Source organism: Centroberyx gerrardi, chromosome 21, assembly GCF_048128805.1.
Source record: "Centroberyx gerrardi isolate f3 chromosome 21, fCenGer3.hap1.cur.20231027, whole genome shotgun sequence".
Taxonomy (NCBI): domain Eukaryota; kingdom Metazoa; phylum Chordata; class Actinopteri; order Beryciformes; family Berycidae; genus Centroberyx; species Centroberyx gerrardi.
In genome coordinates, this window is record NC_136017.1 from 7,716,353 (window position 1) to 7,742,122 (window position 25,770).

Here is a 25,770-nt window from a genome sequence, read left to right on the forward strand (position 1 = left end):
ATATATGTCTTACCCTCAAATCATGACAAATTTTAGTCCTTGAATTTCACCAAAAAATACCTTGAAATTCATTAAAAAGTCCTTGAATTTGACGTCCAAGACAGTGTGGGAACCTTGATCTTAAAACTGTTGTTAACAGTTAGTATTCATCAGTGTTTCCCTGTGATTTAATGCAGCAGGAGGTAGTTTTACATTTACATCTTTGGTACTGGTTCTGCTCCAAAAGTGCTTCACTTGGGATTGTTTCTCATTTAAAAGCAGCATTTCTAAACATCAGAACCACCCTTCTTTGTGTTTTAAGGCCATGTTTGGGTAAATTACAGTGTTTTTTTGTGGTGGTACGCCACTGCTGAGTAAATACAGAGGAAAACACTGAATGGTGATGAATCGTTTCTGTCTGTTTCTCCAGAATGGTTTTGCTGTGGTCCGCCCCCCTGGACACCATGCAGAGGAAAGCACTCCCATGTAAGGCCACAGTCTGTCACCGCACTCGGTTGGACACTTTGAATCCATGCATATACAAATACCAGTGTTGGAACGGGCTTGTCTGGAATAGAAATGACATAAGCCATCGAGTTTGTTTTGCACATAAAGTCGTGAGTGTCTTTATTCTGCCAGCTATGTTAAGGTGTAATTTATTCTTCTCATATCCTTCTCATAATGAGTTTAAACTGCGCTATAAAAATATTAAAATGTGGCAGTACATTGCCTCGGCACAGCGAAATGTCATTACACAACACATAACCAAGGGTGGAACTAATTACATTTACTAATTATTTTTGTGTAATTGTACTTTTTTGAGTTAGTAATTTTACTGTTACTTAAGTTAATTTTTTTACTTAAATATTGTACTCGAGTAAAAACATTTTACATCACATCCATGCGTGGCTCTCCATAAGCATTTGCAGTGAACAGTCAGTCAGCACAGAAGAGAAGAGTAATCTGGCTTTACTTTGTGCGCTTTATTTTGTAATTTCCACATTTTAAAATTGAATTATCGAGGTTGAACTCTGTCCTCTGTTCCCTTTTAGAATTACATAGGAAAGATCACATCTAACAGCGATCTCTTTTCTAAAAACTAACTCTTTTAAATTAGCTACTTTTTCTTTTAGTTCAGTAGATTTTTACACCAGTACTTTTACTTCTACTTGAGTAAAATATCAGCAAAGTAACAGTACTTCTGCTTGAGTGGGACATTCTACTCTTTCCACCACCTCACATAGCAAGCAAGACGGTTCAGCCAGGGTTTTAATTCATCCCTCTCTGTGTTTGTTGCTGTTTCAGGGGCTTCTGCTATTTCAACTCGGTCGCCATCGCAGCCAAACTGCTCCAGCAGAGACTCAACGTCAACAAGATCCTCATCGTGGACTGGGTGAGTCTCCTGAGAAACCAGGCGTCTGTCACATGACGCGTGATGAAAGGGAGAGAGGGCGAAATTAATTTCCACGGCACATGCCCTTTGTGTGTATGGGCGCCTTATCTCGCTGGGATTTAGCCCTCTCAAAGTCCGCTCCACATTTCAGATTACTGTAACTCCTGTTTCACTGTTGCAACGTAGTGTTTGTTTTGGAAGGACAACCCAAGGGTGACAAGGCTTGTGATGATGTAATGATTGATTCTGGGTCGTGTGTGCTCACCCTCAGGACGTTCACCATGGCAACGGAACCCAGCAAGCCTTCTACGATGACCCCAATGTCCTTTACCTGTCTATCCATCGCTATGACGACGGCAACTTCTTCCCTGGCAGTGGAGCACCTGATGAGGTATGTGTGTGTGTGTGTGTGTGTGTGTGTGTGTGACCCTAACCCTATTAACTGTTATTAATTCTAAACAAAGAGTTCCCGGTGTATTGTGGGAAAAGTTCTGCACAGCATTCAGTTTTAATAGGTTGTTTAATTTGGATCTCTTAAGCAAATTAAGCCATTTGGAGAAGAATAACAATCAAACTGTTAATTGTGTGCCATTTGTTTCACTGTTCTCTGGAGTGCTGAAGCTAAATGTTAATTCGAGTTCATCGAGATGTGCTTGTTTGTTTCAAATCCTGCTGTTCATTGGATACCAAGCTAAATTAAAGCAGACACAAAGTAAACCATACCGTCCCACGCCTAGCTCCAGGCAAACTGGAGTTAATGGAGACGAGGCATCTGTGTTTTCTTATGTGTGTGTATGTGTGTGTATATGGCTCACTGTAAATGTGACTGGGAAAGCTATACTTTTTACTTATGGTGTCAGTAATGGTTTTGGTGTAGATACGTCTGTGTTTTCCCTTAACTCACACACACATGTGCCTCCCTGTCCAGGTGGGCAGCGGGCCTGGAGTGGGGTTCAACGTCAATGTAGCCTTCACCGGTGGTCTGGACCCACCCATGGGAGATGCAGAGTACCTGGCGGCCTTCAGGTAGCACAAACACACACATATACAGAATACAGTATATACTGTATATATACAGACACACAAACAGACCAGTTTTACCAGTGGGTGCAGATGACAAAGTGCAGCCTGAGAGAAAAAGCCAACTTTCCACTGTTTTGGTCACCGGTCCAACACCAGGCTTCTCATGCAGGTCTGGAAAGTCTAGAAAAATATGGAAAATGAATTTGATCATTTCCAGGTCTTGACAGGTTTGGGACTTGGACAAAAAGCCAAAAAAACAATGGAAGAGTTTAGCTGCAATACATGTAACAACACATTTAATGTCGTTGTAGACCCAGTTAATACCCCGCCAAGGAGCTTCTGTTTTCGCCTCTGTTAGTTTGTCTGTCTGTCTGTCAGCAGTATATCTCAAAAAATTATGAACGGATTTTCATGAAAGTTGGTGGACAGGCAGTCCTTGGGCCAAGGAACAATTGAGTAGATTTTGGTGATTACTGCATTTTTTAGCCATAACTATGAAACCAACAGAGATAGAGACTTGAATCCTAATCCTTACAGTATGTTTTCAGGGTCACGAAATCAATTAACCTTAAAATTGAAGTGATAGGAATGATGTCTTTGGGTGTAACAGGAGGTTAGAGAATTGTTCAGCACTGGTGGAGGTTTGCGCTCTCTCGCCTTCTAGTTTCAGATATTTTTGAGATATTGGCTGCCATGATGGATAATCTTTAGCTGGATAGTGAAATGGCCTAGTAGTTCATAGTCGTATCACCCAGCCACTATCAGTAAACATCATATGAAACACCAACCAAAGCATCAAATCCAGTCAAGAAATGAAGGTCTGGAAGTGGAAAATATGTAGGAACCCTGCAAACTCACATTAACCCTTTACCACTACCAACATCCGTTTTTTCAACATCTCACCTCCTTCCCTCGCTCTGCGTTCCTCTCTCAGGTCGGTGGTGATGCCCATAGCCAATGAGTTTGCCCCGGACATCGTGCTCGTCTCTTCAGGCTTTGACGCTGTGGAAGGGCACCCTCCCCCGCTGGGCGGCTACACTCTGACATCCAAATGTACGTATAAGACAGAGCTCCGTTACCTGAAATTTGTCTCTCACCTCGTGCTCCAGCAATCATCCACACAAGATCGTTGGGTGGGCATGATTGTGGACAACAATGCTTAAAAATGTAAATTATATTCAAGTGATTATAGGCTTATTTGCATGCATTCACCTCCTCCATAACCCCCTTCCTCTCTCTCTCTCTCTCTCTCCCCCTCCCTCTCTGCTTCCCCCGTCCAGGTTTCGGCTACCTGACCCGGCAGTTGATGACCGTGGCTGGGGGCAGGGTGGTGCTGGCTCTGGAGGGGGGTCACGACCTCACCGCCATCTGTGACGCCTCCGAGGCCTGCGTGGCCGCGCTGCTGGGCCAGGAGGTAAGAACAGAGGAAAGGGGGGCATGGAAGGGGACATTAGGAGGCATTTTAGGGCGTTAGGGCATTTTAGTAATACACAGGATCTGACGCAACTGTCCCTTGTACTATTTTAGGCGAATGTTAGAAGAAGGTGGGCGGGTTAAAAGATATGTTCGCCGATTTTGGACTTACAGGGTTTGTCACAATATCTCCAAAAAAGCCATTTGTAGGCTCCACAGGGGAGTTGAGAATAAACGGAAAAATTGCAAAGTACATAAATTTAAATTAGGTCCAAAATCACCGAACTTATCCTTTGAAGCGGGCATGCTTGTTGGGTTATCAGTCAGCCAACTCCCATCTCAATTGTTTTATTGAATCAGGCCCACAAACCTCCATAAGACTCAGCAGTCAGTTCTGGTTTCCCAGCCCCAGCCTCCTCCACATCCGCTCTACTGTTCGCTATTTTACTCCTTTTATGAGTAATATTACCTGGGGATTTGAAGTTGATTTGTAAGTGTGGAGTGATTTGTATAATTGCAGAGATTGTCAGTGATTTTAATCCGATGTGAATCTCCCATGTCACAAATTCTAGCGCAAATGAGTTCCTGTATTTTGGTGAAGACTGAGCTCCCCTTCATAATACTCATCTCTTGCGAATCAAACTTTTCGTAATTTCAGCCGTAATTTGTTTTTAGCACATGATTTGTTTTTCTCTTCTTCTTCCACACTTCCACACACTCTTCTTCTTCTTCCATCTTCCTCCTTTCATGAATAAAACGGAGGCAGTAGTGGAATATATAGAGGAAGGTTTTGAAAGCATTTTCGGCACAAACGTTCTGCTTTTTATGAAATCAGCACATGACAAATTGTAAAATGTTACACAACTGTATCCGGGGCTACGATCATTTCAGATCATTATTCTTTGTGAATGTGTTTCATGAAATGCAGAGGCTGGTGGGTAATTCATTAATTACACACACGAATAGGGCTTTAGGCGTGCACTTAGGCTACAATATCTCACCTCATCTGGGGGCCAGGAAGGGACGAATAGGAAGATGGATTAGGAGAAGACGAGTTTGGAGAGTTTGGACAGAGTGGAACGGGTTGATGTGAGAAAACACTGAGCCAACTGTAAACGGAACGATTGGCCGTTATCTGGTGCATTACTTAAGGTGTTGGAAATGCAGCCTGTTACATTGTCAAGGTTACTTGTGTTTACATTGTGTGTGTGTGTGTGTGTGTGTGTGTTCATCACAGCTGGATCCGCTGCCAAAGGCCGTCCTGGAGCAGAGGCCCAACCCCAACGCTGTTCGCTCCCTGGAGAAAGTACTAGAGACTCACAGTGAGTTCAACCTCAAAAACACAAACTGATACCACCGACACACACAAAGGGCATTCAGAAATAGAATATTAATTTTCCATTGCATTGACATTTTAGGCATTTAGCTGACGATCCTCTCCCAAGTGACTTGCAATGAACAGTAGAAGAATTTTAAATTCCTAGATCACTAATATTTCAAGTATCTGATAACAAGGAGGTCAAAATCAAAAAAGTCACAACGTCCTGAAAACAGATGCAACAAATCTTCCTGTGACCCGACATTGTTTGTGCATGTCTCTGTAGGGAAATTGAGTAATGGTTAAGCCCAAGTATAAAACTTCAATAACAACCTCTGAGTCGTCATTACACATTCACGCTTTGATACATCAAGTCATTTATTTTCTCTGGCTCAAAAAAAAACTTGCACACTGTTAAAAAAAGGAAGAGATCCAAAAGAGGCAAACTCATGCAAACAAAGGACTGACATTTATTTATATAAGGTGGAAAAGTGACAAAAAAGCACAAAAATGAAAAGACTGAAACTTTTTTTTTTGTCACTTTTGCACCTTATGTCAAAAAATGGTGGTCCTTTTTTGCATCAGTTGGCCTCTTTGGGATTTCCTCCTTTTTTATCAGTGTGGGAGTTCTTGCTGGATTCTATTTGTGTTTGATTTTTGAACCCACACACTTGAGACAAACCTCCTTTACCACAGGACTTTTCCTTTAGAGCGCAGACATCCCTCCACATTTACTCCGCTCTTCTTTTCTCTGCTTCACCCATCGTCTTTCTTTTCTGTCATTTCTGCTCTGTCCTTCCTCACCTTCTGCCCCTTTTTTAACTCGCTCTCCCTCTCCTCCTGTCAGGTAAGTACTGGCGCTCGGTGCATCGCTCCTCCCCCCGCCTCGGCCTTTCCCTGCTGGAGGCCAAGAGGGGAGACTCCGAGGAGGCTGAGGCCGTCAGCGCCATGGCCTCTCTCTCCGTGGCCAACACCAACGCCATGGATCACAGGTACGGACGCAAACCGGACCGATAGGCGGGAGGATTCTTCCCAAATTTTGGATGAAACCTGTGACAAAATACAGCTGTTTAATCTTGAGTACAGTAGATTTAATAGCCATACATTTACTTTTACCCAGCAATTTACCAAACCCTGTCCCTTTCTGTATAGGTATAATTGAAGTCGATACTATCATGGTATTCATTCTTTAGTGGTATATAAAGGAAGATAGAGGATTGAATAGCCAGCCTGCACCACATAATGCAACTTACAGTCAGTCAAAAATGTATCTAACCCCAATTTATCAGATTTGTTGGCTAGAAAAGTGAAAGCAAATATCATTTTGAGAGTAAAATGTTGTTCAAAACCTTTAACTACAACAAGTTTTATCAAAATTTAAGAATTAATGAGCAAATTTTGGCCAGTGAGTTTAGTCCAAACAAAATAAGGGGGTGAATTTTGCATAGATGTGCTGAAAAATCCCCCCAAAATCCCAAATTTCCCAAAACCCAAAATGTGCAAAATGTCAAAAAGAGATGAATCTTTTTGAGTGCCTGTACTTGCACTACAAACAGTGGCTGGATGGGCTGAGTCCCAAGTCCATACGAGTCAGAAGGTTATCTGCGTGTAAAGCTGAGCTGGATGTCGGTTTACAGTTGGTTTGGAGTAAATATAGGATGATAGGGAGCCTAAGGTTTTAGACTCACCTTGTTTATATCTGTTGGTTTGTCTTATTTGCCCGGCAGGCCGGAGGAGGAACCCATGGAAGAGGAGGAACCACTGTAACGGAGGGAACCATCAGGGTGTCGCGCTGTCGCCATTGACCTCTCCGGAGAACGCCTCTTTGTGCTGCGAAGAGTCTCGACCGATCCCTTCATTTAGTCCCCCTAACCCCACTCACCACGTCAGTCACCTTGATTGGCGGGTCCCTCGGCCAACGAGGGAGAGGGGGTGGGCTCAGCCTCAGAGTAGGGAGCCAATCAGGAGACAGAGGACTGAATTTGGGGGAAAAAAAATACTACTAAAAGCTCAGCGTTGCTTCGCGGCACTCGCTCAGAGACACACATTTTCTGCCAGTCTTCGCACCCCCGCGTTAGCCCACGGCGGCTAGCAAAGCGACCACGTCTGAAGGCAGTAGGCGAGTGTATTTGGAGCAGGGGCGAGAACGGGCCTCGTCGCAGGAAGGTGTGATACGCTCCTGCGCAGAAAAACACGGTGCTTTACATAGCTGCCCTCTGACCAAATACGGACACCAGGGACAGTGGACGCTCCCAGCTGTCGACGCGCAGCTCGGGGTTTTCTTTTCTCTTTTCTCAACTATTTTTCCCTACAAAACAAAGGGCATCACGGCAACGGAGATAACCGTTCCATTTTAGAAGATACGTTCACTGTGGACTTTGGTCGGCCGAAGCTTAAGTAGGCCTTTACAAAGATTTGATGATCTGGTGGTGAGACTGTCGCCTCTTTGGACCAGCCTGTAGTTGCAGAGCGGAGGGTTGATGAATGAGAGGAGTGCCTTGGTGAGGGTCCGCTGGATTTCAGGATTGTTCAGGAAAAGAAGATTGCCTTAAGTTAAAATGATTTTTCTCGCCGCGGAAATCGAGCGAGAGAGGGAGACGGACAGTTTCCAGTCCTTGAGGACAAAGAATGACAAAATAAAGCAAACAATCTTTCAGCATGTTTACTTGGAACGTGACGCAGACAACATTTATGTCTCTCACAGCCTCTCTTGAAGAGTTACTTTACTTTTGGATGGATCTATTTTTCTGTAAAAAACAAAAAAACAAAATGCTTTGTAAAGGTAGTTGCCAGCTTCAGTAGAAAAGGTGCAAACATGGAGACGTTCAACGAGGGATTGGATTGAACACTGTCAAAAAGGTTTAGCCTTTTATGTAGCTTCCCTTTAACTGAAGTCATTGCTTTGTAAACCACATAAGGCATGCATTTGAGCAGAGAGACCAGAAATTTTTTGCAAGATTTGAATGTTATCCAAAAAGAGAAAGCCAAGCAAGAAAAGCCAAAGCATGAGTTTGCATTATAGTCCTTTCACACCACTAGCTGGCAAGTCGACAAGCATTTCTAGTATTGGCCCTTTCGGATAAGGTTCTCAATACCAAGTTCACTGTTTACTGATTTAATTCTTCACAGATCAAGTGAGCATTTCTTTATGTATGCTGATTGACCTCCCATGCTTTGCCAGTTGGCAACTACCTTGGTTACTAGTGTGAGCTAAACATTAGTCATGTATATTGAATTGAATATATTTTGAAAGGCAATAATCGAGTATTGCCTGTTTGTAACTACATGTATGATTTCCACATCAAGTTGTCAATTTACAATATCAAATGTGTTTGGTAAGCGTGTCCACTTTTTATTTTTAATGTATAAGATTATTTTTCTAACCTTTTCATCCATAGTCTTTTGTTCCGTGTCTGTTTTTATCCGTTTTCTGGATAGTTATTGGGCCGCCATTCACATACTCAGTACTATTGTTACTTGTTCAAGACTTTCTTTCTTTCTTTCTTTCTTTCTTTCTTTCTTTCTTGTATTTATCAAAAATAAGGAGCAACACTTTCTTTCTACGGCTCTAGGCCTTTCCGCAATTTCATCAATTGTGTATTTATAACATGTACTGTTTATAGGAGATTTGTATATGGAAAATTTATAAATGTACTCTAAGTAATGACAGCTATGATATTGTGAACGAAAACAGTATGGCGTACGATATTACTCCATGAACTTAAAAAAGCAGCGTATTTAACTAGTCATTGACTGCACTGTTTGAAGTTGCCCTAGATGAAATGTGGTCACTCAGCATTACATGGCACTGCAATTGAGCTTCTTGACACCCGCCAACACATCGGATCACTTTGTTGCCTAATCGATGCATTTAGCTGTAGTGCACGGGTGATGTGCACATGCCTTTCAACTGTGACGACATCACCGCACACTTCCAAAAAAAAAAAGAAAACAGCTCGGAGGCCATTTGATGTAGCTGGCTGAGTTTTCCTCAGTGTGGAGACGAAGAGGAGGGGACGCTGATGTCATGATGATCAGATTTTGGGGTACGGTGACTGTGAAGTGGCTTTTTTTTTACCCCGCCTCGGACGGGAAACGTCGATCAGATTGGTAAAAATTCTCTCTGAGCAGGCGGTGCGCCATCGCGTCTGATTTCCCATGACATCATCGTCCCCTCCTTCCCTTTTCCTCCTAGAATTCAGCTTGGTTACTGAAGTGGATCTGATACTAAACTAGCATTATTTAGTAGCCATGGATCCAAATTTCACCCAAATTATCCCCCCATCTGTCAACTGCTTTGTTAAAACACTCGATTAACGACGACCATCACGTTTATTTTCAGTTGATATACTTTTGTAGACTTGTAAAATTTGGGATTGAGTTGATATTTTTTCATGTCTAACAAAACATTCCACTTGTTTATAATTTTAATTTGGCTTAACATTCTTTTTTTTTTTTTTTTTAATCTGAATTTGAGGTTTAGCATTTTTGTAGAAACTTTAATACTATTCAGATGTTTCTTTTGCTGTCTGCTCGCGCCAACTTTAACTCTTTGCATGGTTTGTGAGTCAGCATGCCTGCTTGTCTATGTAACAAAATGTATTTGCACAATAGAAGAAGAACACTGGAGGACTAAAGACCTCCCATGGCAACTCAGAATACCAGGCGGGACCGACTCTCCCTCTCTGGTGTGCAAACAATTCAAAAGACTTTGTCCAAATGACTCCACTGAGAAATATTTGATATTGTTCTTATTAAATATCGTTTCCAATAAGTGATTTTAACATGATTCAGCACTTACAAGATGTATGGACGTGAGACTGTATTTAAGAGAAACATGCTCTGCCAAACCTCTGGTATATTCACACCTTAAAAGACTCAACTCTCCCAAAGAATGTTCTTCTTTCAAAGAATTTTAAATGGGCACTGTAACGGTAGAGAATTGATGGATATTGATTGAAAACCGGTTTGGAAAAGGGCATCTTCGTTTGATTGTCATACCCACCTCGGCCAGTTCTATATATAACCACTGTGGCTCAAGAGCAATTCTTGGTTTACATGTAAATGGAAAAAAAAGTTATTTTTTGTTTGTTGTTTGTCTCTCTATTGATGAAAAATGTTATCTTTCTTTGGGACCTACGCTTTGGACATTTCATCTCTGACATCATCTATAAAATATATTTCAGAAAAATACAAGTGTCTTTGGTTGCATCATTTGCATTGTTTGTTGTTGTGATGAATACTATTATACTTAAAAACTGTACAGTGGATAAACAAGTTTGGGACTCGGGAACTTTTGGAGCTGCTTCAGGAATTTTCCACATCTATAACTAGTGGTGGAAAGAGTACTAAAATATCCTACTCAAGTAGAAGTATTGTTACTTTGCTGATATTTTATTTAAGTAAAAGTACAGGTGTAAAAATCTACTTAAGTAAAAGTAAAAAGTATCTCATTTAAAATGTATTTAGAGTAAAAGTTACTGAGTTACTTTTTAGAAAAGAACATTGTTAGCTGTGATCTTTTCCATGCCACTCTAAAAGGACGAGAGGTCAAGAGTTCAAACTAGATTCTTTTAATTGGGAAATTTGGAAATTACAAAATTAAGTGCACAAACAAAGTGAAGCCAAGATTCCTCTTCTCACTGTGAACGGCTCCACAATTTGTCAATTTAGGAAAGTCCAGTTTCTGATGTTTATGGAGAGACACAAACTCTGTCCTGTGTAATAAATGTGATTTAATATGTAGCAAAGTATAATACTTCAGTAAAAAAGTAAAATTAAGTATACAAAAAAGCCACTCAATTACAGTAATATGAGTAAATGTAATTAGTAACTTCTACCCTTGTCTGTAACCAGGATGGGGGGTTGAAGATCCGTCTGCAGCCTGCATGGGAAATTCAATTCACCAGATCTCAACCAACAGAAATGCTCTTATCACCTGCAGAGCTTGTAAAGTGCCGTATCTGCTCTTCATTCCTGACTCGACGACTAACTGTGTGACCTGCGATGATCTGACTGATGGAAAACCCAGGGAAATCTTTCCTCTAGCTCCACTTTTTTTTTTACACAAAACCAGTGTGACCTGAATGACGTGCAGCCCATATACTGTAGGTAAGAACTGGTGGAACTTAATCATTTCAGCTCAATGATTATTCAAAGTCCATGTTAGCTCAAGCCAGGCATCATAATAATAATCAATACTACTGGTTGTATTGGAATTCCTGAAATTTGTTAAGCAGGACAGGACAGCTGTTTTTTTAGTTCAGTTTTAACAGCATTTCAATCATTTTTTAGTATTTACTAAGGGGACATTTTATTTATATTTACTTATTTATATTTATTTCAGCTTGCCCCTTCCTTATTACTGTGGTAATAACTTTTATGGTACACTCCAAACATGTGATACAATTTTCTTTTATTTCTTCCAGTTTATATCCTAATATCCCTAATTTTCACAGCTCAGTGTTGGCAGATGTGCGGCCTTTTCTCTCCCCACCTTTCAAACCTAATAATAAACGTTTTGAAGGAAAACATAGCAGAGAGCACTGCTGGTTTCCCTTTTCTTTTTGGTAAATCAAATTCACTTTTTTTTTTGTTTTACTCTGTTTCAGACATTCCTTTTGAAGAGTAAACTCACACTTCTGGCCGGTGCTGGATCTGAAGAAGAACAGAGAAGAAGAGCAGATGAATTCATTTCAAATAGATTAACTGCCCGGCACATGACAGCAGCGATGTCAGACAGTATATCACCAGAGTTAAGAGAGGTCTTGGGGTTTGAGGGACATGAGAGAGGCATGAAGTCTCAGCTGACTGAAATTGAATTAGCAGACCCAAGAGTCCAAGCAGATATCTGGCAGCCGAGCAGAGGAACGAGCTGAGAAATGATCCGTTTGATTGCAAAAGTGTGGTGAAGATTATTATTCTTGCATCTGTGTTGAAGACACACAATAATGAGTTGAATCACTTGGTTGGGGGCTCAGGAACGGTTAACTTTACCATTATACAATTACAATATATAGATATAGAATTAGAGAGAAATATGGAAAATTGACCACTTGTGACCACTTCTTGCTGACAATATTCAATTTTCTTGTTACAATGGACCATATAACAATAATAAGAAGAAGAAGAAGAACCATTTTTACCACAGTAATAAGGAAGGGACAAGCTGAAATAAATATAAATAAGAAAATATATAAATCAAATAAAAAAATGAAATAAATAAACAAAAATATTTCAGTTTCTCTCAGTGAATAATTCGGATTCCTAATTAAATTAGATTCAAACTTACATGCCTCTTATTGTTGACCATTTGGAACAATTTTTATATATTTTTTACATTGTGTCAGAAAAACAAGCTTTGGCAATTTCTCTTAAAAAAAACAAAACTTGTGTGTGTGTAAAACAATTTAGCATGAAGCCTAGTAAAATGAAGAAGATGAAGAAAAAGAAGATAGTAAAATGAACGTGTCGATGGACTGCCGCACTGTCCAATGAGGTGACGGCACTTCCGCTTTTACCATGCAAACATATACCTTATTTCCTTTCTGTCGTCGGTCTCCTCCGGTGCACAACTGCAATGCAAAGGCTGCAGCATTAGCACGCTAACTTTTCCCACTTTAATAACCCTTAACTGGGGACATTTACCATCTTTTTGCCTCTTCTTTTTCCACATCTTAAAATATTTTGCACCATTTTTCGGACATGCCTAACATCGTGCTTTTCAGCGGGAGCTCTCACCACGACCTGTCCCAAAAAGTGGCAGATCGACTCGGACTAGAACTGGGGAAAGTGATTACGAAAAAATTCAGCAATCAAGAGACATGGTGAGTACGTTTGAAAATTATGTATAGCGATTATTTTGCTTGTGCGTTAGGATTTCGACGTAGTTTAAGCAGGAGAAGCATGTTTATTTTTTGCTTTTAGCTGTCCGTGTTGCTTCAGTGTATCACATGTGCGTAAGTTAGCTCCAAGCTAACAATAGTTTACTCTTCAGCGGGCAGCGCCGTGATCTCTACACGTGACTAGCTAGCCACATGTAAACACACCAGGCTAACGAGCTAACAGGAAGCTAACGTCAGGGCGTCTATTATCGGACGCAGTTTTGCTAGCTCAGTCTTTGCGTCGACTTTCCAGTAGGCAAGCCTATTTAGTTGGCGTAACCGCAAACGAAAATGATCGACCGTGTCAAAGTAGTTGTGAAATAGTGTATTTATCGTTCGTTTGGATAAACTACGTCTATCTTTCGCGCGACGATGGAAACCGAATCGGACCGAGGTCTATTATCGGACAAGCAGACAAGCCTGGCCGCAAAGCTTTAACTGTTATTGTTTTGGCCTTTTCCTAGTATCACCTCCCCTTTATTGCACAGCCATCTGTTGGCAAAATCGGGAGGTGGGCTAACCTCGCTAACCCTAACAGCTTTGCCCACTGACACAAGGCTTAAGAGCAAGAAACAAGTAATGTTAACCACAGCCGCAAATTGCTCGTCCAGGCGGATATTTCTCTCAAATGTGTCTATCCCTACAAAAAAGTTGGCGTATTTATTGGTAACCCTGTTTAAAAACTCTGGAGTGACTGTCGTTGTTGCCCAAATTTTTGCGGGAAAGAGGAAAGAAGCACGGCAGGCGGGGACGTCCGATAATGGGTCTGTGGCAGCTAGCAGTCCGGTAACTGACGCATTTAGCTAGCTAGCTACGACGATACCGTATGGCTGGCAGCAGCGACTTGCATCGGGTTATGCAATGTTGGACGGCGAAAATGTCGCTACTGAACTACAGCAGTCACACAAACTGAGCTGTTAAACTTCAGACATGCACAAACATCGTCTTTAGAGCCGGGAGGATAACTTGCAGTAACGTGTTTTCAAAGCTCCTCAAGTTAAATAAGCAAACGTTGTGCAGCTTTCACTACTGCTTCTGTCTTGCAAGATAAGTTACAGTCACGTCTCCAGTGATTTAAATCACATGCGTTCAATTTGTGTTCATTTCTAGAGGAGGCAAGTTGATCATTAGTTGGATCAGTGGCTGCACGCTACCCGCTAGCTTAAAATTAGCAATGCAAAGGAGTCTTTTTCACTTTTACTGCCTCTGTTGCCTTGAGTAGGGTTGCCTAAGGTCACATATCTGTAGCCCTTGTACCTTTATACACACTGACCTAGGCCTGTGGCTGTGAGTGTGATGACCTGAATCCACCAAAACACTGCAGGGCATTGGATTCAGCAGGGGTTTGAATGGTAGAGTGGTTGGAGAGGTGAGGTTGAGGACAGTTTTCCCTGCTCATTTAACTTTTGACATCCCATCTATGTGCTTTTTTTATTTGTTGTTTTTCTGATTCTGGAAAGGAAAATGTGCAACATGTCAAAACATTTTGTGGTCAAAAATCCCCATATCATCACCATTTGTCTATCATACTCAAAGACAATAAACAAAAATATTGAATTATCACCCAACCCTAATTATTGTATTATTTTCGTGGAAGTGAATGCGTTCCAACACTGCAGTTTCCTTTTATTGGGAGAGTTGTGAATATGTTCTACTTGCTCCATATTTACTTGTAAAGGCTCCTTTGCTTTAGCACAAGTTTCTTCTCCTCTTGTCCCTGAGTAAGACCCTCTCCGCTGGCGTTGTTGCCACCCAAAACACTCTCTAAAGTCCAGGGAAAACTCTGATTAGCCATGCTGAGATCTCTCTGGGGAACGCAGCTGTTTGGGTGACACAGAGTACAAAGACACAAGATTATTTTCTTATCCTCGCAGACTGAAAGGGAGGCGAGCACAGTATGCTAATCACGACTCTTTTCTCACAACTCTGACACACAGATTTTTGCCCAGTTGACTTGCAGAGGTCAAGGACTAAGGAAGGGGAGTAGATTACTTGTTCCTGGGAATAAAACGGCGGGAAGAGCTTTGTTTGTTTGCACAGCAAGAAATGTCCACATACAGATTTTATATTGACACTGCCTTGTTTAGTGTTGCAACGTAATTGCTGTAGTGCAGGACAGTGTTTCCCAACCTGATGGTTTTGATCCCAAAATTGAATTACAGGATGTTGTGACAGGGCTGCGGGCAAAAAACAACTCAGATTTGTCTCATTTAATGGGTCACAGCTTCATGGATAAGGAAAACTTTCGGTCTCGATCCAAGAATCAGTGCTGTGGGATGCTGTATTGAAGACGAATTAAGCCTCAGTTTGAATATATAGAATTGAGAAGTATGATAAATGAAAGAAAATGCAGAGTGGCGATTATCAGTTTCCATTCAAACACTTCTATGAAACCTTGTAGACCTAAATTGGTGCAGTTATGTACCAGAGTTGAGTCTCATGTTGTGTTCTTCATATGTGGCAAAGAATGACTGTCTGTCCCAGAAAGTGTATCCTGTTTTTCCCCATGTTGTGCCTCATTTACTACTATTACATTTCAGTGTTTCCTGCAGGAAATATGTTCAAGTTGCTAGCGGCTGACCAACCTAAATATCAGAATAAATAACACACACCTAATGTTTTCTATATTGCTGTTTAGTATGCATGGGAGAATAAACTCAAATTAGTTTGTATTGCATTTGAAAAGGCAAATTCATTACCAGCTTACTTGTAGGTTAATGAGATATACTAGTAAATGCAGGGAGGAAAGTGCAAAGATATTTGTTTGCAATGGCATGAAGGAAATAATTTGAGGTTGCTAATGGACTTACTTAGTAACGAAGCTGAATACCAGCGTTTTAGACAGGGTACACAGATATTATGGCTTTAACATTCGGTATATTTGTAACAGTTAACTCTACTCGCATGATGTAAATAATGATGCAACTCAAATAAGTTGTGGCTGTTTTTTAAAAGTTTTTCAGTCAAGGTGGGGTGTTTGTTTGACTGTAAAGCGCTGCGAGAAACCCTGCATTTGTGACTGTTTGTAACTTTTAGCATCCGATAATGCCAGGACACACCAAGTGACACCTCTGGATACACAAAACATTGAATTTTGCTTGCATTGCTATCAGATCATCAAAACCAGATGGGGAAAGCGTCAGGCTTGCATTGTAATCAGAGCTTTATGTATATACGATCCAGCCACTATGTGCATGCAAGCAATATAAAACGATGAAGAGACAGAGTGAGGAAAAAGTAATGCAGACACAGATACAGTATATAAATACAGCCACTGGAGATTCATAACAGTTATTTTCAGGCAAAGTGTGTAGCCTTGCCATCTTTAAAAACAAAGCATTCATGTTCAGTTGACAAGTCTTGGCCTTTCTAAGAAACCTCACAGGCGTGTTGTGATGGTCGGTGCAGGCCGGACCCCAACTCATAACCACCCTGTGTGTCCGGTGATCACATGACCGAGGGACCGGGGTCGTGTTCGTCCGAGGAATGTTTCACACACGTGTTGCCTGCTGTGGCTTTCATGTCTGAGCCTTTAGAGGAGACGGACAGCCAGTGTGAGCCTGGCAATGCCGACTCTACCTCCTGCAAGCTTTTCCCACACACCTTCAAATGAGTGGAGGGACTTGGCCCAGACTTGTTTCTGAACATTCAAGGCAGTTGTGCCACATGTAGCTTTATCCAAATTTTGTCTGAGATGACGCCATATCCGACCTGAGTGGTTCAAGATTGCCTGGCCATTATTTCTGCTTGAATATATTGTGGGATCTTAGTAATATGTATGTTATTATGATCTGGAAAGGTTGTTTTAGCTTTAATGTTCATATTAATGGTAAATGCTGTTGTCTAGAGAGGGTCAAAGGTCAGGAGGAATTTCTAATGCAGTTGCTTGCATTCAAAAATAATTGCAACTTATCATAAATTGTTAGTCGCATTAGCAATTTAAGGTTTTAGTCAAGGTTGTTTTACCCCTCTGGGCTCAGTTTCATTTGGATGAGATTAGGGCTGCACGATATTGGAAAAAACTGACATTGCAATATTTTTTTTTCTGCGATATATATTGCGATGTGAAAAAATACAAGAATTTTCACCAAATGACTTGAATAGCTCTATCAAGCCTTGCCCCTTTAAGAAGGTGGCCTTGTGGGTAACCTGCACGGGTGACGTAGTAGGAAGTGAGTGTGTTTTTAGCCGCAGCCAGAGCGAGTTGCAGGATGCTAAGTGTGTAAAGTTACCATAGTTAGCGGGAAAAGAGCTTAGAACGTCACCGAGAGGCCGTGCATTATGTTTGCTGCTGTACCGAAATAAAGTGCCAGTTCTCCACTGCAGAGTTGGTCCGGACTCTTAGTAAAAAGCTTGTTACCAGCTACGAGCCAGGCTAAGCTAAAATAGGCTAGCACAACACCAGAGGCTTCCCAACTGCGGGTCGGAGCCGCGAAAGCTGGAAAGGTAGCATACGCTACTCTTATAACAAACCCTTAAATCGGAGTAAATTATGTTATATCAGACAGACTTCTCTTGTAGACTAGTCATGGAAAATGAGAACCGTGCGAGTTTTCCTTTTGTATCAAGCAGCAAAAAAGTTGTAGTATGACGTGTTTGAGTTAATTTGCCTTACTTGACATCGCACGTCCTGCGATGTGACTATTGCGCATGCGCACATCGCGATGACAATGCTCAAACGATATATCGTGCAGCCCTAGATGAGATGTTCCAGTTTCAGGTCTGACTGAAAGTTTCACACTTGAGTTTGACATGTTATAGTAATTAAAATTTTTCCCTCATTGTTGTCGATCAGTGTGGAGATCGGGGAAAGCGTGCGTGGCGAGGACGTGTACATCGTGCAGAGCGGTTGTGGCGAAATTAACGACAACCTCATGGAGCTGCTAATCATGATCAACGCCTGCAAGATTGCCTCCTCCTCTCGCGTCACCGCTGTAATCCCCTGCTTCCCCTACGCCCGCCAGGACAAGAAGGATAAGGTAGAGACACACACACACACACAGCAACATCACTCCTAAACCCCATCCTGACATCCTTACAGTATATTGATTTCTTTCACATTCATCAGTGTATACCCATCTCTTCCATGTACTTTTACACAGTTGACTGCAACTTGTGCCTTCTGTTTTCATTGCCCATGTTTTATATCGTCCCAAGCACATCAAACAAGTTACTCTGATTTAAAGATAACCCTTGTGGTTTTGTCAGTAAATGTATTATTGTCAAATAGTAACAGAAATAACAGGCACTGTGAGCTGCAGCCTCTCTGATCTACTGTGTATTGAAATTCTTTTTGTTGGTTCGTCTTCTGGCTTCTTCTGATGTGCAACTTTCCAGCAACTCATAAATTAGACAAAACGTCTCACTGGGTGCTGCTGTTTGTAATGACTGACAGTTGTTTTCCCCCCTAGAATTACAGGTTGACATCTCAACTAATTTTGCAGTGATGTATTAATGAGAAAACATACTACTAGCTGTGGAACGACACACCAGGGTGAAAAAAAACTTGCCTTGCTGCTCTTGGAAAACCTGAAATTGACATCAGACTTTCCTACAGGCAGAGAAAATGGGTCCACACAGCCTGCTTATCTTGTAAATCATTATCTCCTGCTGCCTCAGTTGTTATTGTAATCACTACAGCATACCAAATCCACATGAAGCAAGAAGAAACCTGCGTTTCTAGACCAGTTAGCACATGGCAACATTGTTCTGCAATGATTTGCAGTCCTGTGCAGTTTTTTCCTTCACTCCAGCAGCCCACAGGCTGCAGCTGTTCAATAAGATGAGGTCCAAAGCAATACTGTCTCCTTTAACTCACATTGAGGTGCAACATGCTCGGGTCAAAAAGCTCTGCAGGCACTTTGGCACTTCAGGGTTACTGAGCAGTTTTGTGCAGAAAGATTTGACTCGGTAAAATGCGCTACTTGCAGGATCCCTGCAGGGGGATGTGTGCTCTTTGAATTTTGGTATTTCCAGTTTTGGAATCGGGCAAAAGGTCTGAAAATTTGTGGAAGAAAATATACTACACATTTTAGAGTCATGGATCTAACACCATTTCACATGTTGTTATTTGATGATGTGAAAAATAATCTTGAGCTATAGTCAAATGGCCTAGTTCACAATGGTGTCCAGCCACTATTAAACATAACAAAATGAACATTTTCTTCAAATTCAGTCAAGAAACCAAGGTCTGGAAACAAGTATGGAACTTTAAAAAATGAAAATGTGTAGGGACGCCGGACTTGAGTCTCAGTTTGAATTATACTTGAATACTATAATATACTTTGAATACTATAATCCTATTTAACTTGTACATCGCTTAGAAGTGCTTTTGTTTAGCCTACTTGTTTTAGTAAGCTGCACAGTGCACTGCATATGGATAAGTGTACTAATCCTAACACCTAATCTCTTATCAGTCTGACACTTCAGAATCAATACACAGCTGCTCAGTTTAACCTATATAAGTGTTGCAGCAAGCGTCCGGTCAGTGAGATTGTCGTTTCGTTGCCCCGCCTCCCTGTGCAGAAAACCAGCTCAGCAGTCGTCCGCAGGTAGCCCACTGTTTTGTCAACAAGTCCCGAAGCCTAGCGCTTGTCATGTGCGTCTACAAAGTCTTTTCTTTTTCTTTTCTGGAGTGAAGAAAACAACTCGCAGAACAAGCCTGGGGCGACAGGGTGGCCTAGTTTTTAGAGCGTCCATTAATGGAAAGGTCAGGTCCAGTTTGAACAACAGCAGTGTGTCCTGTTAAAATGTCCTTAAGCAAGACGCTGAACTTCTACCTACCTGAACTCTTACCTACCTGAACTCCTACCTAAGTTGCCCGGTATAAGGACATCAAATGTCTAAAATGCAAATATAAAGCCGTCAGTCCCTTCCTTGTTTCTCGACTTGTCCCTGAGAGCGACCCGTGTCCCTAAGAACAAAATGTTTGTCTGTAGGAATGACACTTAGTACTGCTTCCTCCTCCCCCTCCACGTGTTGGTATTGGTAGGGGTGTTTTTAGTCGGGCTGCTCTTGTTGCTTCAGATTCTTTCAGAAAAAAATAAATACATAATTCATCAAGAGACTTTCATCGGGGTATTGTCACTAAAAGGAGACTGCCTGAAAATCACTCAAGTGGCCAGGAACTGAAATGATTCCTGAGACTAAAATCAGTCTTGAAATGCGCTAAAATAATTACTGTGAAATGATTTTGATTCCCTGTGACAACAATGGATTTCCAGCATTAAGTGGTTCAAAGTTTGGATTGGAGGTCTGTTTCAACTCCTCCTCAAATCACTCTGTCTTGCTGTTTGTCCCAGAGCCGTGCTCCCATATCAGCCAAGCTGGTGGCAAACATGTTGTCTGTGGCGGGTGCCGACCACATTATCACCATGGACCTCCACGCCTCGCAGATCCAGGTTAGTACACAGGTCTTTAAAGCAAACGAGTCCTCTTACTGTCTTTTTGTAAGCATTGTTATAGGAATGATTGAGTAAACAGGCAAAGAAGAAGAAAAGTGGTAGTTTATTAAATGGTTCTTTCTTAGCTTCTAGGTTATGTAACAGACAACTACAAGTTTTGATTTCCTAATTGAAACTGATTGACTTGAGCCAATTTGTAGCTAAATAGTAGCTAAATCTACCCTGCAAACAATTGGCTTTGAATTGGGTATCCTGTATTCAGTTTTGAAATCTTTTCTTAAAACAATTGGAATAATCTGTCACTTTGGGGAGAGAGAATTTGCGTTAGAAGAATTATTTGGATTTGGACATTTTTTCACTTCGCTCAAATAAGATTTTACGACTGAATGTGAGTAGATTAAATGACATTTTTGCCACTTATGTTGCCAATATTGGACTCAAACTGGGATTTTGCCGAAGCCTAAAATTGGGCCCGTTCAGCTAAACGCTGTTGTTTTATTCCGTTTTCTTAAGGAACTTTGCTCTGTTGTGTCTTTTTGAAGGGCTTTTTCGACATCGCTGTAGACAACCTATACGCAGAACCTGCTGTTCTCCAGTGGATCCGAGAAAACATTCCCGAGTGGAAAAACTGCATCATCGTGTCCCCAGACGCAGGCGGAGCGAAACGGTAAATACAGTGAACTCACAGGGACTCAGAAGAAACTGGGGTGAATCACAGGCTCGCAGGTAGCAGAGAGGTCATGGATGGACGGGCGCTACAGTCATCGCAAGGTTTCACTGCATGTTGTATTTTGAAAAAGCTGCAGTTTATTTTTGGAGGTGCGGAAATGAAGATACTGTGAAGATAGTAACTTGCAGTGGAGTATACCAGTTTCCATAGGTGTCAACAGATCCCACAAGTTCGATAAAAGATGTCTGAGGTTTGTAATACTGTGACAAGGTGTTAGATGTTATGATTTCAAGTTTCTAGTCTTATTTAGAGCAGTTGATTCTCTTTCTAGACTGTCGATGTCTAGCAGGTCCTAATGGGGCAGTGATCATCTCTCATTCTCCGTTCTTCTCCTCTTCCTTTCCTCCGTCCAGCGTGACGTCCATCGCAGACCGTCTGAACGTGGAGTTTGCCCTCATCCACAAGGAGAGGAAGAAGGCCAACGAGGTGGACCGCATGGTGCTGGTGGGAGACGTCAAGGACCGCGTGGCGATCCTGGTGGACGACATGGCCGACACCTGCGGCACCATCTGCCACGCCGCCGACAAGTCAGTAACATTTTTGTTCTTTTTTGTGTGTTTGTCATTACGTTGGCCCGTGAAGAGGGATGGACAAATTGAAACTAGAGTGTAGAAACTAGGAGCAGGGCTAGTATCTTAACTTACATCTCATGCTGGGATCATACTTCATCTGTGAAGTGTTTATGTTGCACATGATGTGCAATTATGTGTGTGAGTTCAGTGCAAACATGGATCCAGCATGTTGAGGTGAAACTGGTAAGGCATCAATTTTAGAAGTACAACTTAAGTTTTTGATACAACTTTGATTCATTAATGTTCATAATGTTGATCATAAAAACTTCACATAAAGTTGGTAAAGAAAAAGGAGATCAAATATTTTTAGTTTTTGCATGCATTACCATTGCATAAATAGAATTAATCCAATGCATGCAATCATGCAGTGGTAACTGATTCCTACAGTTGAAATGAATGAACTTATTAAGCAATGCATTTAATTCATCAACTGTGATCTTGGGTCAAAGTAAAGGCTCTGATGGAGGATCCATGACAAAAGGGGTAGATTGTATTCTGTATTTGTAGTTCTCTTAAACTTTGAATACCACACTAAGGATTTTCATCTTCACCGTATCGTTTCAGCGATAAGCCACTTGAGGCCATGCTTTATGGTGATTTTTGAACCGCTAAGAGCCTCTATTTGCATTGTGCCTAAAATCTGTTCTAAAGTAACTGTAAAGAACAACTTTGAGTGGCTTATTGCTTTTATAAAATGGCAATTTGTAATGAAAACAAAGAAGCCCAATTTCTATAAATCTTTTACATGTTATTCTACCAAGAAATAGAGTTTTCCAACACTTGGTAAAAAAACATTGTTGTGAAAGTGACATAAGTAGCGGTATGAGTGGTGATTTTGATATTTGACATTTTGATATTTGAATAAACGGTTATGTGGTCACAGGTGTGCATTTATCAGTTATTTTACAACTTCAAACATGATTCAGCCAATCAGAACTGAGAATTAAAACCTCTTGGAGGAAGACTTGTCTGTTGCAGAAAGGTTTTGATGTTTCTGTTTAAGTTTCTTTCCTCACACAAATACACACAGTCTAGCATCTTACTCACCTGACCTTGTTTTCCTCCTCCAGGCTGATTGATGCTGGAGCAATAAAGGTCTATGCCATCCTCACACACGGCATCTTCTCTGGTCCGGCCATCTCTCGCATTAACAACGCCCCGTTCGAGGCTGTGGTGGTAACCAACACCATCCCACAGGAGGAGAAGATGAAGTCGTGCCCAAAAATACAGGTGCACATCACATGTCTTCTCATTTCCTGGTTGAATTTAGCCAGTGTGTTGGAGCATTGTCAAATGAGCATTAACTAAAATGAAACCGTGTCTAATATGCACTAGGACCTTTATGGAAATATTGGTACAGCCTGAAGAAGATCAGTATAGATTGGAAACACATCTTTTCTGCCCTCAGCTTCTGAGATCCTTTGAAAATGTGCCACACTTTGTAAATGTGTTGTTGTGTGCACCAACACTTAAGTATTTTGATTGATTTTTGGTTGTTTCATGGCCTTCTCAACTGCCTTTTACACCCACTTTTTCTCTCATGTAGAAACTACTGTCACTTCAAATATTTCAAATAAATCTAACTAATCTAACATGACCAAATGTCAACATATGTGGATTTGGTCTAGCACAATATCAGGTTATTTTGGAGTTTGTCTCCCATACCCACTACAACCAACATAAATCTATGTATGCAACTAACTAGGCTAGATATAACTAGTAGAGACAACAGTAGTGACATCAAGTGGTGTAAATGTTAATTTCAATATGGTAAAACCCATGCAGTTAGGCCTAATGCAATCCAACCTATCTCTAACAGGGTGGAAAAAAATATTTATTTTATTGTTAGCTAGCTAAAATGTTATACTTGGTCCTTCAGCAGTTCAGTGATCTAATTTCATGTTGCCGAAGTAAAACGCTGTATTTGTTTGTTGAGTCTTCCAGTAAGTTTCCCCATCTATTGAATTGATGCACCATGCCAGCAGCTTTTGTATGGTAAACTTTACAGTGAAGGGTAGGAGTAAGTTACTAATTTACTTTGGAACTATTTCAGTTGGTGCAACCATTAAAGTGTTAGTAATGAGTAAACTCGAACTTGGTGAGAATTTACATTGAAACTAGCCTACGTTTGAGCTGAAGTTTAACTGGAGCAACAGGCTGCAGTTCTTTTCTCACTATGGGAGAACTACAGGGTTTCGTTTCCTGACTGGGTTGGTCGTGCTCAGTTGACAGACGTTTTGTTTCCTGCAGGTCATCGACATATCCATGATCCTGGCGGAGGCGATCAGGAGAACCCACAACGGCGAGTCTGTGTCCTACCTCTTCAGCCACGTACCCTTGTAGAGAACAAGAGGAGAGGGGACGCCCCCCTCCCCTCTCCTGCCGGCCCACTCGGCTTGCACCTTTGGCCACATATCCTCCAGGAAGTCTTGAAAAGGCCTGACGGTTTTGGCCAATCCTGTGTGACATTTTAAAGGTCACGCCCACACATTCTCTTTTGACATTTCCACCCGGGACACAGAGCAAAACATCACTTTTTTTGAAGACCAACAAGTTTGTATTTATGAGTATCGCCCTTTGTCTATCTGTGTTTTCTTTCTTTCTTCTTTTGTTTCAGTTTCAGTTTTGCCAACCTTGAACCCCAAGGTCCTGGCCGTCACTTTAACCAAAGGGTCCGTTAAGTAACAATGTATTATTTGTACCTCATGTTGAATTCGCTATAAATGAAGCATTCCATGTTGTGATGTGATTATTAATGTTTTGGCCCATTCTGCTTCACAAAGGATGAAAATCGGTGTAAAATGTGCACCTTCCCCCCCCCCCCCCCAGAGTGTTCTCTTAATGGTTGCAAAAAGTATTAAAACTAATAGGTGTAATAACTGTTAACTAGCTGATGCTGTAATCAGTTGTAATAGTTTAGGCTCAGTGTTAAAATCGGGAAAGTAGGAACTCTAATGCCCCCGTTGTTAGTTTAACAGCCCTGTCTGTAGTTTTGTCCATTTGACCACAGACAGACAGACAGACAGACGGACACAGATCCAGGAGGCCGAGTGGGAACACAAGACTGAACACGCTGCCTCAGGGTGTTCAGGCTTTCACTTTTCAACAATTTCCCTCAATTTCAATGTTTTATATTCTCGAATATTCAAATTTTAAATTGCTGAGAATTGTAGTGAGCTTTTCTAAATGTGCTGATGCGTCTTACCTCTGCAGTTTTAACATCTGCAATGTCATTGAACAGCCACGGTCCCCCCCCCCCCCCCCCCTCCCTACACCGCTCCCAACACCCTGAATCAGCTGCTGTCACCCAGTGGCACCAGGTTTGTATTACAGTAACCTTTTCCTTTTAACACTCATAATTGTGCAAAAAATAATAGTTAGTCAGTTAGTTGCTACTAAAACTCAAGGACAACCTTCACATCTTGGTCAGGTCTTTTGTTGAAAAAAGAATCTAATAGGAGGTTTAATGGGTGAACAACCCATGTTCCAAAAGGTCATGAAAACTAATTGAGCCCAAAGGTCGGTTATGGTGTTATTGTTCAATTATGATTTGAGATAGTCATAAAAATGGTGTAATTCTCACACTTGTCATGGGTCACCTATATGGGGCTTTTGTTTGAATGAGGCAGGTTTCACTGTTAGCCTATAGGTGGGTGAAGTTGTGGAAAAATGTGATTTTTTTTTTTTCTTTTTTTTTTTTTTATAACACTTCCAGTTGTTTCTTTGACAATAAAGCTTTGACAATGGCTTACCGATACACTGTGCTGTCTCTCCTTGTTTAGTTTCTTCCTCATCAGTATAAGCAGAGTAATAGAATTAATCACATTTGAATGGCTATTTTGTTACTCATTTGTAGTTAATAAGGAAGTTATTAGTGAATCAACAAGATACTGATATGAACTATCGTTGGTGAACTGCTTGATAAATTGTGTCCATAGTTAATCAGCCCAATACTAATGTAATGTAGCTTTGTTTATCACTGTAGAGAAATTGTCTTCCTTTGGAGGTCAAAGGTCAGGTTCAGCTACAGAGCCATGACTTGGAGCTGGTAGGGAT

The 25,770-nt window shown here is 41.2% G+C and overlaps 2 protein-coding genes across 4 annotated transcripts in view; both read left to right on the top strand.

Annotated features, from left to right (window-relative positions):
- The window catches only part of LOC139926056 (histone deacetylase 4-like), a 64,683-nt gene extending 54,372 nt beyond the window's left edge, over window positions 1–10,311 (top strand). For all 3 annotated transcript variants that reach the window (XM_071917639.2, XM_071917633.2, XM_071917645.2), the window contains 9 exons: window positions 410–465; window positions 1,285–1,372; window positions 1,644–1,763; window positions 2,301–2,398; window positions 3,330–3,448; window positions 3,676–3,809; window positions 5,046–5,130; window positions 5,974–6,118; window positions 6,854–10,311. In XM_071917639.2, coding sequence (XP_071773740.1) covers window positions 410–465; window positions 1,285–1,372; window positions 1,644–1,763; window positions 2,301–2,398; window positions 3,330–3,448; window positions 3,676–3,809; window positions 5,046–5,130; window positions 5,974–6,118; window positions 6,854–6,893 — 885 coding nt within the window. In that variant the 3' untranslated portion in view covers window positions 6,894–10,311. The remainder of the gene's footprint in view (window positions 1–409; window positions 466–1,284; window positions 1,373–1,643; window positions 1,764–2,300; window positions 2,399–3,329; window positions 3,449–3,675; window positions 3,810–5,045; window positions 5,131–5,973; window positions 6,119–6,853) is intronic.
- A 2,372-nt stretch (window positions 10,312–12,683) lies between these two features.
- On the top strand, window positions 12,684–25,471 carry LOC139926298 (ribose-phosphate pyrophosphokinase 2). Its single transcript, XM_071917971.2, has 7 exons — window positions 12,684–12,952; window positions 17,805–17,988; window positions 20,311–20,409; window positions 20,955–21,079; window positions 21,496–21,669; window positions 22,785–22,944; window positions 23,965–25,471. The coding sequence occupies exons 1-7, from the start codon at window positions 12,831–12,833 to the stop codon at window positions 24,055–24,057; spliced, it is 957 nt and encodes a 318-aa protein (XP_071774072.1). The 5' UTR covers window positions 12,684–12,830; the 3' UTR covers window positions 24,058–25,471.
- Window positions 25,472–25,770: the final 299 nt, after the last annotated feature.

What these genes read in the sequence shown, in the direction of transcription:
- LOC139926298 (XM_071917971.2), top strand. Translation starts at nt 12,831, where the DNA reads ATGCCTAACATCGTGCTTTTCAGCGGGAGCTCTCACCACGACCTGTCC. An exon ending in TTCAGCAATCAAGAGACATG is followed by an intron (nt 12,953 to 17,804) that starts GTGAGTACGTTT and finishes GTTGTCGATCAG; the next exon opens with TGTGGAGATCGGGGAAAGCG. An exon ending in GACGCAGGCGGAGCGAAACG is followed by an intron (nt 21,080 to 21,495) that starts GTAAATACAGTG and finishes TCCTCCGTCCAG; the next exon opens with CGTGACGTCCATCGCAGACC.